This window comes from Pimephales promelas, chromosome 10 (genome assembly GCF_988280905.1).
Source record: "Pimephales promelas chromosome 10, fPimPro1.hap1.1, whole genome shotgun sequence".
NCBI lineage: Eukaryota > Metazoa > Chordata > Actinopteri > Cypriniformes > Leuciscidae > Pimephales > Pimephales promelas.
In genome coordinates, this window is record NC_142778.1 from 30,774,032 (window position 1) to 30,788,917 (window position 14,886).

A 14,886-nucleotide genomic window follows, 5' to 3' on the forward strand; every position below is an offset into this window, starting at 1 on the left:
ATCTCTCAAAGAACTCCTCAAATACACAGATCTGAGTTCAATTACAGCAAAAAGTAATAAGTACAGCAACAAAAAACTTACTTTTTTAAGGCCTCTCTGAGGTTCTTGAACCTTCCTTCAGATGAGACCAACTTCTGCAGCTTGTCAATGACTGTTTTGGTCTAATGATTTAAACAAAACAGGGTGTTGTATGCTCAGTCTAGTCAGTTACAGTAATATCAAATCAACAACAGGATGTCATGCAAATATTGCTTAAAGGTGCAGTAAGTGATTTCTGAGAAACACTGTAGAAAGAGTGATGGCTGAGAGACATTACAAAAGAGAAACGCTCAGAAAAATTTCACGGAAAAAAGAAGCAATATGATCAGGCAAGAGTTTTAGTACCCACGTTAAATGTAGGGTAGGCAATTTTTGATATTCTGGTTGAAACTCTAGACCAGGAATGGGCAACTTTGGTCCTGGAGGGCCACTGTCCTACAGAGTTTAGCCCCAAACCTGAAAAAAAATCACTCCTAGTAATACTGAAGACCTTGATTAACTTGTTCCTGTGTCTTTAATTAGGGTTGAAGCTAAACTCTGTAAGACAGTGGAGCGAAGTTGCCCATCCCTGATCTAAACGATATATGTAAATTTTATAATATTTAGACCACTTCTATTATTGAGTGCTATCAAGCAATTGAAGTCAATGGTAGTCTCAGGACCAAAAAAAATGTCATCAAATCAGTCCAAATTCAATGGTACAATGTCCTACCTGTCTGTCAACATATGTATTTCCATACTGCCGCGCATCTGCTTAAGCAGACATCGTACATCATCAGCGCGTTCTGTAAGGCTAACCAGAGTTGTAGACAGACAGCCACCGAACGCCAAAAAACAAACAACAGCCGCCTTTTTCAGTTCCTCCTGAACTAAAACAACGAATTAATGCTGCGTTTACGCCATGTCGTAACCGTAATTTAGTCGATACACTAAATTACGGTTATCAAATCACGTGATACAACTAGAGCTCTGTAAGGTGTTTACGTTCGTTGAGTGCTGTGCGACATGAGGTAATTTAAGCCGTCTCTAATGACTCTTTGCTGAATCTGCTCTGTCTTTGCGCGACCTGCGAGTTCATGTGTTTTGAAGGAGGCGTGGCTTTGAGAGCAATCTGAAGGGAAGGTGGGATCTAATGCTTTCAAAGCTAGCTTGCTATTGCTAGCCGCTACAAAAATTGCCAGCGCTGGAGCGACCTAAGCGAGAAGGCCTGAAAACAGACGCAGAGGTTGCGTTGTTTTTGCTCCATACACGAGTAACGTTTTCCTATGATTCACAGAACCAAGACAGGCTTTTGTTGTAATATTAGCTATAGAAACAGGACAGTTTTGAGTGTCATGTTCTGCTGGCGATCAACGTCCAACTCTTGCTTGTATTTACTTGTGTACTGCATGTTCATTTTTTGCACTTCCTTGTCGTTCGTTCGTCATCTTTGCTTTATTTTTGGAGGCGGATCAATGTGTCAACTGTGTTTCTCAGAAATTGCTTACTGCGCCTTTAATTGTCCGAATAGTTTAACAGTCTTAAAAAGGCCCTACTTGTCCTTTCAAGCCAGCTGACATGATTCATGTTCTCACATTCTTTGTTCAATAACAAACGCCATAATCATTACTATTATTTTTACTATTATTATTTATCAAGTAGTTCCCCACCTGTTTAGAAACTTTGAGCCAAGTTTTCTTCAGACGGAAGATGGAGCTGCGATTGAGGGATGAGGTGATTTCCAGCACAGCATTGTAGTTATGGAGACAGCGGCAGATATCAGCTACTGCCACCCACTTCTCTATCACTGCTACCCGTACATTCACATCCTCACAGCGCAGGATCTCTGTGGCAATCAGGTTACTGATCTTTAAAAGAGACAGAGATGTATCAGCACACTGTGCACATTACCCTTCATTTGGGAGAACATTGCAAGAACTGAACTTTTTCACATTGAACACTTACATCATTGAAGTGTTTTGTTGTTTTCATGATGTAAGGTGTTTTCTCGTTTTTGTCATTCTTCATCCATCCTTGACCAAAAAACTCCCTGTACGATAATAAACACATTTGTGAGGAAAAACACTATGATATCTTATGAGATTATTCACATTTCTTCACAAATATTTAAAGAAGTTATATAAGAATTTTCGCTGAAAGAGTGAACAGTTTGTAACGAATCTTAAAAAACAAGACCTTCAATGACTTCCTAGGTTGTCTATAAAAGCCTGTAGACTGATTTTTATGTGAAGGACTAGGGCCGGTTACGCGCGCTCCCGAGACCCTCTCTTCTGTTCATGATACACGAAATAAATGCTTATCCAATGTTCAGGATAATGCCGAAAGAGCTATTTTGTACTGTGATGTCAATGTGTCATGCAAAGAAAAGGGATTCATTCAAGTCTCAAATACATAGCCAGAATCAATATAATCAAACTCTCATAACTGTTTAACTTAAACGACCTCATCTGTCGACATGATGCCGGTAAATCGCAGAACTGGTGCAAACAAATCCATATCGGTATGATCAGGTGCTTCTTAACTGCTGTTTTCTCAAAGATGTCATTTTTTTGTGTGCTGATTTTGTTATTGAGAGGAAAGCATGCAGCACAAATTCATCTAAACGTCGCTCTCAGACTGCATCGGGATGTTCATTAACAGTATATCGTTGCAAGGGTATTTTCAACTTCTTTTTACTTCTACGCAAATAACGAGTATATCGGGGCATTAAATCATGTCTCTTGTTACGTGTGTGTACAAGTGTGATCACAAGTGTACACAATCAGTTGCTGGCTGCAGTTCACTTAACGGCCACCGGTGACACTATGGCCCCATTTACACTGCATGGTTCAAGTGACCCATATCCGATTTTTTCCTCTCATGTGGCACAGATCGGATATGATCGGTGAACGTGTAAGCAGGAAAAAAACGCATGGATTCCGATTTTCTCAGATCGGATTCAGGCCTCACTCATGTGGTAATAAATCGGATCTGAATCGAATACGTGCATTTGCGTGTGCCATGTAAACAGACCAATCGGATATTCCGCAGTAAATGCGAGTCGTACGTCATTAAAAAAGTGGCGTCAACTCAGATGGACACCACCAACTGAGATGACATGGCACAATGGAGGACGATGGATACACACAGTGGAGCAATGTGGAGGTTTCATGTCTTTTGAGTGTTTGTGGCGAAGAGTGCTGGCAAAAATGCAGGGTTGTTACAGAAATAAATCCTTATTTGAAGACCAAAAAGGTCTTACCTATTTTTCTTCGCTGTACGAGACCAATGTTTTGCTGACTTTTTTGATGATTTTTCAAAATATTGTGGAAAGCAAAACACTGCATAATTTTATCTGCATCCATTGTATTTCATGCTGTTTTACTCCCTTTTCCAGGTCAGAACGTCTACATTTGGTAGTTTCAGCAGTGTATAGTGTAAATGCAAAATACGGGTCACTTTTAAAAGATGATGTAAGCGGGGTGTCAAAAAGCGGATATAGTCACAAAATCGAATTTGGGCATCATGACCTGCAGTGTAAATGCAGCCTAAAAACAAGGGTTTCTGAATTCTACATATAGCTACTTTAAGTATTATGTAAAAATAAAAAAATAAATAAATAAATAAACAAATAAATAAAAAAAAGTAAGAATAAACTGGGAAAAGTCATAGCACTTGCATCCATTGCATTTCGAAGTTGTTGAATCCATTGCAACAACTTGCATATTGTTGTCCTATTGTTAGTGTATTTAGCAGATAAAAGCGTCAGTTAAATGTAAATGTAAACAATGTAACTAAGCTTTTCATGTTAAATACATAGTTCACTCAAAATTAAAAATGATTTACTTGCCCTCATGTCACTCATGTCAAAGCTGTATACAGAATTGAGAATCTATCGTATAACTTCAGATACAGAAGATTTTGAGTGAACTATACTTTATCTCTGTAGTTCCCTAAATAACAAATAATTTGAAACATAATCACACTCACTCATATGGTATGACTTTAAAAACAAGGTGGTCCAGCAGGGTGAGCTGTTCTGCGATCTCCAGAGCTGAATGATTCTCGAAAGGCTCTGACTTTCCTCCTTCCGCCTACATGACATAACAATTAGATAAATAATGAAGTTGAATAATGAATTTCAGCAGTTTATACAGCTTTGTAAATGGTAGAACATTCTAAAACCAAAACCACAGTAATAACAAGTGTTGTTCCGGATATACACCACCATTCAAAAGTCTGGAGTTATTAAGAAGAAAAATAATACAAAATAAATAATACTTTTATTCAGCAAGGAAGCATTAAATTGATCAAAATCGACAGTAAATATATTTATTATGTTACAAAAGATTTCTGTTCCAAATAAATCCTTTTTTTTTTTTTTTACTTTATATTCGTCAAAGAACCATGAAAGAAATATAACAGTTTCCACAAAATTATTAAGCAGCACGATGAAAAATTATTTCTGAAGGTGACACTGAAGACTGGAATTATGATGCAGAAAATTCAGTTTTTCCTTCACTAAAATAAAATATATTAAAATAGGAAACAAATTTTATAATATTTCATGCAGCCTTGGTGAGCATAAGATACAGTACTTTCAAAAACCTTAAAAGATCTTACCGACCCCAAACTTTTGAACAATAATTCAAATATGTTATGTTGAAAAAATAAAATTCTCATTGTTTTAGCAGTGAAAGGAATTAATGTTAAATATGTTAATCAAGGACGACTCAGAATCATCCAACTCACCATCTGCAACACCTCCTCCAGACAGATCTGATTGTCACCAGGATCCTCCTGTGTCAATGTCCTGTCAGAGAAAGAAGAATTATGATTTACAAGCAAAACCACTGACTGACTTGCATGCACAAAAGTTAATCAGAGAACAGAAGTGGCACACAAAACACACACTAATAAAAAGTGGCCTTTTTTTGTTTGTTTGTTTGAAAAATCTGTATTTATCCCCAACTCTACATGTGAGCATTGCATCTGTCAGGGTGTAGGCACTGGGCAGTCCGCTCACCTTATGATGTTGGCTGCAGCTTTCCTTTCCTGGGTCAGAAGTTCAGGGTCATGCATCACCTCCTCCAGGAAACTAATAACCTTCATTTTCAGCTCAGTGTTGGAATCAAAGTCCTGCACACACAATACACAGCTATGGAAACACAAATGCAAGGCACACAGAACTTTGTCTCTTGTTGTAGCCCTCAAACCGTATTTACTTTATAGCCCTTAATCCTGTAATTGTGGACAAATGTGGGCACAGAGGACTCAGGTGTGATCCTAATTTTCATTTATTATAAATGTATATCACTGCCTTCGATAAAGTTTTGTCTATACATTTATGGTGTTTTTTTTTTATTTTGGGGGTATTTTTGAATTTATTTACTTCAAAAAGTACCATATTTTCTATGTAAATTATGCTTATTTTTATGTTTTGTTTTTTTGTTTTTTTTAAACTACATTAAAATATCATTCTTAGAGTTCTTAGAGCTCAAACCTAAAGATGAAGTGACTTTGCGGTCACCTGGTGTCTTATTTTGGCTTATTTTAGAATGCTCTAAATTACAGTTTTTCCCATTCATTTGCCCATTTTTGACCCAAATACAAGATTTAGGGTTTTTTTTCACCCACTTAACATTGTAGAATTGAGTCAAAAGAATTAAAGGGTCATATGATGCTATTTTAAAAATTAATTATTTTGTTTATAGGCTGTAATAGAATAGGTTAACGTTATTTAATGTTCAAAAACATGGTCCTCTATTCTCGGTCACTGCTTCTTTTAGTATGTTATTATAATGTGTACTCAATCTCACCTGCGAGTGTTTGGACACCCAGTGCCTGAGGACATTGAGAACTCTGTTAGTTGCCGCTCGGCGAATCACAAACTCCTTATCTCCGTTCCTCTGATCCGTGGGGAACCCTGATAACCAATCAAAATTCACATTAATCTCTTTTCTGCCAGGCAACAAATATCCACAACCTATGAGAGATTGAAACACATTGGTGAATCCTACCTGTGCTTGCCAGAGACATGCGACGGTACTTCTCCTTGGTTGGCGTGCCCTCGTTGGCACCAGCAGTGGCGATGGCGAAGGCAGAAGCGGCAGACAAGGCGCTACGGTTGTTATCCAGCTCCCGGCAGGACGACATCACCATGCCATTATTGTACGAGAACAGAGAGAATTCTACCCAGAGAGAAAGACAAGAAGCATACATGATTGTTAATTGCTGTTTATGGGGGGTATGGGCGACGCCATATTAGAAAATCTTGAGAAATACAAAATACAAATGTTCAGAAAGGATACAGAGGTGGTATGATGTGTTGTGTCAGATCATGGCCGAGACGTCAAATTCCACTAGGCGCAGCCCGTTATCAGCTGTCAATCAAAGTTAACCGCCCTTATTTGTCATATTACTTTTTATATCTATATCTAAACTAACGAGTTAGAAAAAAAATTCACCCCCCTCACAGTTGTCAGGCACTTTGAACCTATCCGAAAATACAATAAAAGTCCATGGGACCAACCTGTAAAAGCATGAATTTATGCTGAGGTGAGTTTACTGTAGATTCTCTAAGTTTTGGGTAAACTAATGTTATTGTCATGTTGCGAATACAACACCGTCTTTGCAGTGTACAAGCGGCTATTAATAATGTAAATCAACAATCACAATTTAATAAGCAAAAAGACATTAGAAAGCAAACTAATCACAGTTCACTATGCAAATATTAAAATGGCTCCATTTTTCTGAACATTCAATCAATGATTTCTTCACTTCAAAGTAGGAACGACATGTTTTTATGAAATGTAGTGAAATAAAATGTACGATATTACACTCTCCAAAAAAAAAGTTCAAAAGCTGTCACTGGGGCTGTACCTTTTCAAAAGGTAAACTTTTGTCCATTTTAGGTGCTAATATGTACATTCTAAGTGTTAATATGTACATTTAGGTGCTAATATGTACATTTAGGTGCTAATATGTACATTTTAGGTGCTAATATGTCCATTTCATGAGCTAATATGTCCATTTTAGGTGTTAATATGTACATTTTATTTGTTAAAGGGTTAGTTCACCCAAAAATGAAAATTCTGTCAGTATTTACTCACCCGCATGTTGTTCCAAACCTCTATGTTTTTATTTGTTCTGCTGAACACAAAGGAAGATATTTGGAAGAATGTTTTAATCAAACAGATCTCATTCCCCATTGACTACCATACTATGTATTTTTTCCTACTATGGTAGTCAATGGGGAATGAGATCTGTTTGATTAAACATTCTTCCAAATATCTTCCTTTGTGTTCAGCAGAACAAATAAACACATAGAGGTTTGGAACAACAAGAGGGTGAGTAAATACTGACAGAATTTTCATTTTTGGGTGAACTAACCCTTTAATATGTCAATTTTAGGTGATAATATGTACATTTTAGGTGCTAATATGTACCACTAAGGTACCAATATGTAGCCTTTGGATACAAAAGTGTATCTTTTGAAAAGGTACAGCCCCAGTGACAGCTTTTGTACCTTTTTTTTCTGAGAGTGTATGCTTTGGAATGTAGGGAAATAAAAGTACAAGTTTCCCAAAATAAACAAAAGTAAAATAAAAGTAACTTGTCCACCACTGAATATTATTGATATTCTTCCAACTAGTAATATAAATCATCACACTAGTGTTATGCTGTTTATCTTTGCAACGTAATGTGGGAATTCTATTAACTCTCATTTTACAATCAGAATTATGCATTTTATAAGGAGCATTTTCAAATTTGAATATGAAATATTTGTACTTTTTATTAAATATTTTAAACAGAACTACTAAAAGTTTGATGCAGTGTAGGCATAAAGCGATATCTGTCCGTAGCCAAAGACTAACAGGTCCAAACAAATCGTAAGTAGACGTGGAGTTACTGTGTTTCACAGTGCTTTCCCTTTAAGGATACAGCAGGTGTAAAATAAGACAAGATGGACTCATGCAGAAATAATGGAGGCAGTGACATTATCTCCACAATGGATAAGCCCTCGATGATGACACATGAAAATGTCACAAACATCTACTGCGCCCAACGACTGTTAAACAAAACCCACTATCCAGTTTGTCTGCGACTGCCAGCAAGACCACAATAAGCACTTATCTCCATACTGTTAGTTTTGTACTTGCAAGCACTTTCCACAGGCTAATGCATCATGTTACAATAAAAAAGTATTTTTGGAGCATCATGCTGCAATGATGTAGTGCATCCAAGCATCCAGCAGGTGGCGACGCAAAACATTAAATCACAGACTGCGTCTTCATCAAGACAATAGGCTGGGCTCTGGTTCTCAAGATGGTTGAGGCTAAAAATACCTCATCATTTCACTAAGATGAATGTCTCAAATACACTCTCAGAGAATAACAAAAGCAGCGTTTTAAAGAAAACTAGTTGTTGTTGCACGCTGCAGCAACGGCTTAGAAAAGAATACCTAAGGGGAACCAAAACATGCTTCTTCTTCTACTGCCACAACGCTTGACGGAAATACTGCGTCACACATATGAAACAATGGGATCATTGTTGACATTTGAACCCCTATTTAAGTTAGTTTTAAATCAAGGAGTCGGCGTTGTTGCAGAGCATCACCCGCACCGCCGGGCTAGCAGAGAGAAAACACGCTAATGGTTGCTATGGCACAAGTTTCCCAAACACCTACTCACGCCTCCTTTGGCGTTTCCCTGAGCTTTTTTTTTTTAAACCTACAGAATTAATGAGATTTTGCATGAATCGTGTCTTCCGTCTCTGTCCTAAGCATCACCACAGATCTTTATAGATACACATATTTTAAAACATGGACGACGACACGTGTGAGCAAAACTAAAAACAGGAACAGAATACAAAAATGCTAAGGACCTTGAAGTTTTTACACATGATAGCTAAATCAAGCAGCGCAAACCTTTAGAAGAAAAATCAAATGTTAGTGAACCATTGAATTAAACACTCCTTCTCAAAATAGCTAGTCTGCCATTTTGAGCCATTGATAAATGCAACATTTGGCTGGTGTGAAGGGTGCAGGTGGCGTGTCAGCGTGAGATGCAGGTGCTCTGGTGTTCATGTCAGTGAGCGATAACAACATGGCAGGGAAGTCTAGGACAGAGTGTCTTCTACCTGAGGAGTTTTTGCATTTGACGTTTTTGGGAGTGGTGGGTGATTTGGTGGGCGATACTTCAGCCTCTGCCTCGTCACTCTGGATCGGGTCGTTGTCGTTTTCCTCCCTCACTGAACCATCTAGAAAACAAAAATCGGTCATAGGCATTACAGTTATCTATGCATAACTAATCGGACACATGTAAGAGCACGAAGCCACCATATTATGACAGTTTGCAGTCTGGATGTCAAAAGTACTGATACTAACATAAAATAAATGTAATTAAATATTAAATGATATTCAGCTAGTTGACAAGGCAACTTTAATTTAAGTTTGAGTAATAAAATATCTTATTGAAAATATAAACAAAAACTATTTTTTTAATGTGTTTTAGCTTACCTCAAGGACATCCAAGATGTAGGTGTCTTTGTTTCGACAATATTTTCGATTTTGATATTTTTATGTCAAACCGTTTACTACAGCCACAAAGCGCCTGTGCCCTCAGATCACTTGGACGTGGCTGTGATCATGTTTAATTTGGACTTCTCTGTGCATGCTCTTTGAGGTGGACCCCATATACCTCCATTATATGACTGATAGACATAAACGGTTTGACCTAAAAATATCAGAATTGAAACTACTGTGGAAACAAAGACACCTACATCTTGGATGCCCTTGAGGTAAGCTAAAACATATCAAAAATTAATTTCAAAGTGAACTATCCCTTTAATATCAATGATACTAAAATTACACCAGGGTACATGCCATTGCTGTAATTTAGTTTGTTTAATATTTATAGCAAATTACAACAATGGCATGTACCTTCTTTTAAATATATATATATATATATATATATATATATATATATATTAATTTGATATATTATCATTAATAATTTAAAAATAATAGTATGGATTATAATATAACAATAGTAAGATATGATTTTTAAATAAAGCACTGTGTTATTAGTTTATGCTGTGTGTGTAGGGTAAAATTCTCACTATTGACTATGACTTTTGCTTCAATAAACTCCCAATTAATGTTTATTATTAGTAGATAAGGTTGTTAAGTTTAAGTATCGGGTAGGATTAAAGGATGTAGAATGTGGTCATGCAGAATAAGGCATTAATATGTAGTTTATAAGTACTAATATCCTAGTAATATGCATGCTAATAAGAAACTAGTTAATAGAGAGAATTGGAAAGGACCCTACATTTTGTACTGGTATTTTGCAGTATGACCTCACCCTGTTTGCACGGTGAAACCTCATCAGCCTTGTCCGTCTTGCCCTCGCTCTCGTCAGGAATCTTGCTGGAGACGGGGCTGGACACGTAGAGCTTGTTGATGTCCAGAGTGGTCTTGCTGAAAGGGGACATGGATGAGTACATGCTTGCATAGCCATTGGGGGAACAGCTAAGGGCCGCCAGGTCCAGAGCCTTCCCACCGGTGATGATGGGGATGTTGAGGGACAGTTTGCGGCGCCGGTTGGGGGACGAGTTCTTGGTGATGGCCAGGGGGGGTGGGGAGGAGAACTTGCGGCTGGCGCGGGGCGACTTAGGAGGCTCTCCGTAGAGGAGCTTGTTGTTCTGGCTGCTCGCGAAAAACAGCTCCAGGGATCTAGGTGTCAAAAAGAGCAGGAGGGAGGGTTGATTTAGTGATCATGTTGTCTTGATTAAACCTCTTGAAGGTGTCACACACAGACATGTGATTTCATATATTTTAATTAAAATATATATATATATATAAATACACACACATGCTTGTATATATTTATAATAAGGAATATTTTCATGTATATACTGTATATAGATTTATATATAATTCATTTATATTATATATATATTTTTATATATAAATAATATTTTTTTTTCTTAAATATACATGCATGTGTGTGTATTTATATATATACACAAAATAATTATACACAGTGCACCCACATATATTATGTAAACACAAACTTTTATTTTGGATGCGCTCAACTGTGATTAATTGTTTGACAGCCCTAATATATATATATATATATATATATATATATATATATATATATATATATATAAAGAGATGAATAGTTTTATTCAAGTTAAACTGATCAAAAGTCACAGTAAAGACATTTGTAATGTTACTAAATAATTATATTTCAAATAAATCCCCTGAAAAAAATATTAAGCAGCACAACTTTTTTCAACATTAAATGGGTATGGCAAAATGGGCTTTCAATATAACTTGGCAGCCTACTGTATACAGTATTAAGTCCTTTTTTTGAAATACAGTAGGTAGGAAAACATCAATATGTTAGAATGATTTCTGAAGGATCATGTGACACTGAAGACTGAAGTAACGATGCTGAAAATTCAGCTTTGTATCACAGCCATTTATATATTATATACAAATATATTAAAATAGAAAACAGTTCTTTTAAATTCTAATAATTTTTCATAATATGAATGTTTTACAGTATTTTTAGGCCAAATAAATTCACTCTTGGTTAGATTAAGAGATCCAAACCCCAAACAAAACAGTTCAAGCAATTTTTTTCAATACTAAAATACTCATTTCTCATTTCCCAGTATAATTTCAGGGAATTCCCTGAAATAAAACAATCATTAAATAATAATAGTAATATATCACAAAAACTTATAATAAATTAAATTAAATAAAAATGATTAGCTCAGATGATTGGTTTGTTTGAGGCTCATTCAATACTTTTAGTTTGGGGGCTGGAATAACTGCGCAACTGTCCAATGAGAACCTGTATGAAAACATTGTTGTTGTTTTTTCAGTTTAATGTCACTACAGTCCCAGAAATGACATATTTCACCTTTAAACAAGCACAGATTCAGAAAACCACCATCGGCACATCACAAGCATAAAAAAACAACAATTTTGTATTAGGCTCTCATTGCAGCTCATGATTTAGTGGATAATGGCTTCCCAATGCCGCGTGGTGTGCTCAGGGTGTATGCGCTGACAGAGAAAAGCGTCTCTGCGGAGCATAAACAGCCTACTCTTCACATCTCTCTATATGGATGGAGAGCGTTGCAGAGAAGCTTTCCCACACATCGAGCCACCCCTACACGTCATGCCTGCACAGAAATAACCCCTCTTATGACAGTCTGGGTGAGCGCTGAAGCTGAGGCAGGGCAGCTGAGCGGGGGAGGCCATGCAGTCTGCCCAGGGGAGAGTGGGTGTGTGGGAGGTCCCCGGCTCGTACCCATGTGCCTGGATCTCCGTCTCCGGAGCCAACAGGAGGAGGAGACGCAGAAAGCAAGACAGAGAGACCTAAATAAAGCGTGCGCGCGAGAGAAAGAGAGAGAGAGAGGCTGCGAAACGTGCACACTAAATATTTGATCTCGCAGATGCGGCACGGGTGGAGGGTGGGGTCCTGCAGCAGAGTGGCCGGTTGCTAAGGTGATGGCGACAAGAGCCCCGCTGAGACGCTTCAGTCAGGCAGGCTTGCGGGGCGATGAAGCAGGGCCCAATTACTGCAGTTTCCAGCAGAACACACACATACATTGAGCGGGGCGACACACATTAGTGTGACCTCTCGCAAGCCTTTAGCAGCTCCGGTACATCTCACTCCCTTCCCCTTTGGCTTTCTCTCCATCTCACTCTATTTTATCTCGTTTTATCCCATACGCACGCAGACGCTTGCTCACTCTCACTATAGGGTGACAAACACTAGTGTGACCTCTCAACGAAAAAAATAAATTCTGCTCATTCTCACTCACATGAGAACACACACCCAGCAAAGTAAAGGCCCACTGCTGAACTAATGGCTGCCTGCATGTTCGTTTACTAAAGGCCAGCTTGGTAAACCTCACAGGTAAACCTCACTCCCCTAGCCTCAAGAGGCAAGCTAGCGACTAACGCTAGAGGCTGCGATCTTACCGCGCTAGCCTTCCATGCTGGCAACGTTGGTTCAAATCCCACCCAAATGGATGGGTTACATATATGTGTGCATATAAGTCATATCAAAAGGCATCTAGAAAACACAGCAAGCTGAGAATTAGAGATGGATCATGATGAATCCTTCAATAACCAAAATAGCAAGGGTGATTACTTTTTGTAGACTTTTCTTATACATACACAATACTGATGAAAAGTTTGGGGTTAAAAAAAATTATTCGTAATAATTTATTATTATTATTATAGAAATTATTATTAGTTTTCTTGTCTGCGTCCGTTTTTTACGCGTCCCATACAGTCTGACATTACTGACAACTGAGATCTTACAGCGATGATCATGTTCGTACAGTCTGACAAGCAACAATCGTAAAGGACTATTATAAATCTCACAGTGTGTGCACCCGGCTTTAGATTAAGCCAGGATTAGCCCATAGTTCAATTAGGACATGTAACTTTTATAAAAGTGCCTTCGAAAAAAATTTAAATACTGGTGCATCTTGAGACAAAACAATGGCACTGACATAAGTTGCTTTCAGTTAAAACAGCACAAACATGCATTTTAGTCTGGGACTAGGCCTCACCTATGAAACCGGTCATATACATATTAGGTTTTTAAGATCAACTTAATTAGTATTCTGTGCTGAATACAACACTATTGCCATGCCCTGCTATGTGCACGAGCGCAGGTTCCAGTTGACATCTCTGTGTGGGCTAAGATAATCACACTCCCCATTTACCACAATAACCTCTGTGATCTCTTCTTCTGTATTCCGAAAAAACAAGTTCTGTGGCTCACCGGGCTGGTATGGCGCTGATGGGCCTCTTGTATATGGTGATGAGTTTGTCAAGGACTACTTCTGCGCTGGTGAACACGCGGTAGGAGTGCAGGAAGGTGTTGAGGAAGTCGATGGAGAGGAAGCGCAGGTCGGTCAACCTCTCGAGCAGGCGTTCCACACTAGCGTAGCGGATCTGCAACACTTTGCACGAGTTCATCATCTTACTAAAGCGGATGTCCACATCATCACAGTACAGACTGGCATCAGACCTAAACATGTGACACAGGAAATCAGATGTGATTTACACATTTACAAATAATAACTTTATGGTTTTTTATAATCATTATTGAAAGAATATATATATATATATATATATATTAGGGCTGTCAAACGATTAATCGCGATTAATAATCAATAATATATGTGGGTGCACTGTGTATAATATATATATATATATATATATATATATATATAAATACACACACACATGCTTGTATATATTTAAGAAATATTTTCATGTATATGCTGTATATAGATTTCTCATTTATATTATGTATAATATAAATATTTTATATATAAATAATATTTTTTTCTTAAATATACATGCATGTGTGTGTATTTATATGTATATACAAAATAATTATACACAGTACACCCACACATATTATGTAAACACAAACTTTTATTTTGGATGCGATTAATCGCGATTAATCGTTTGGCAGCCCTAATATATATATATATATATATATATACAGTATATACATTTATATATATATATATATATATATATATATATATATATTTAACTGAGCAAGTAGAATTAAATAAGTTAAACAGTTAAATATATATTTTAATGAAATGCAAATAAATAAATGCAAGTAAAATCTAAAGCAAATAAATAAATGTCTTATGTGCAATATTTGCTATAATTGCAATTATATATTTTTACAAACATACGTATATTATACACACTATATATATATACACACACATATAAATATGTACAGAGCAGGGTTCGCCTAAAGCAGATATAATGCTGATTTTTTAAAATGCAATAATAAAGTA

General features: G+C 37.1%; 1 protein-coding gene across 1 annotated transcript in view; it reads right to left on the reverse strand.

The window, feature by feature from the left end:
* rasgrf1 (Ras protein specific guanine nucleotide releasing factor 1) overlaps window positions 1–14,886 on the reverse strand; it is a 46,575-nt gene that overhangs the window by 3,227 nt on the left and 28,462 nt on the right. Inside the window, exons 14-24 of the mRNA XM_039684192.2 lie at window positions 13,842–14,090; window positions 10,386–10,756; window positions 9,160–9,279; window positions 6,039–6,209; window positions 5,838–5,944; window positions 5,045–5,157; window positions 4,771–4,831; window positions 4,009–4,112; window positions 1,984–2,068; window positions 1,689–1,886; window positions 82–161 (exon numbers count right to left, since the gene is read on the reverse strand). Of these exons, the coding sequence (XP_039540126.1) occupies window positions 82–161; window positions 1,689–1,886; window positions 1,984–2,068; window positions 4,009–4,112; window positions 4,771–4,831; window positions 5,045–5,157; window positions 5,838–5,944; window positions 6,039–6,209; window positions 9,160–9,279; window positions 10,386–10,756; window positions 13,842–14,090 (1,659 nt within the window). The remainder of the gene's footprint in view (window positions 1–81; window positions 162–1,688; window positions 1,887–1,983; window positions 2,069–4,008; window positions 4,113–4,770; window positions 4,832–5,044; window positions 5,158–5,837; window positions 5,945–6,038; window positions 6,210–9,159; window positions 9,280–10,385; window positions 10,757–13,841; window positions 14,091–14,886) is intronic.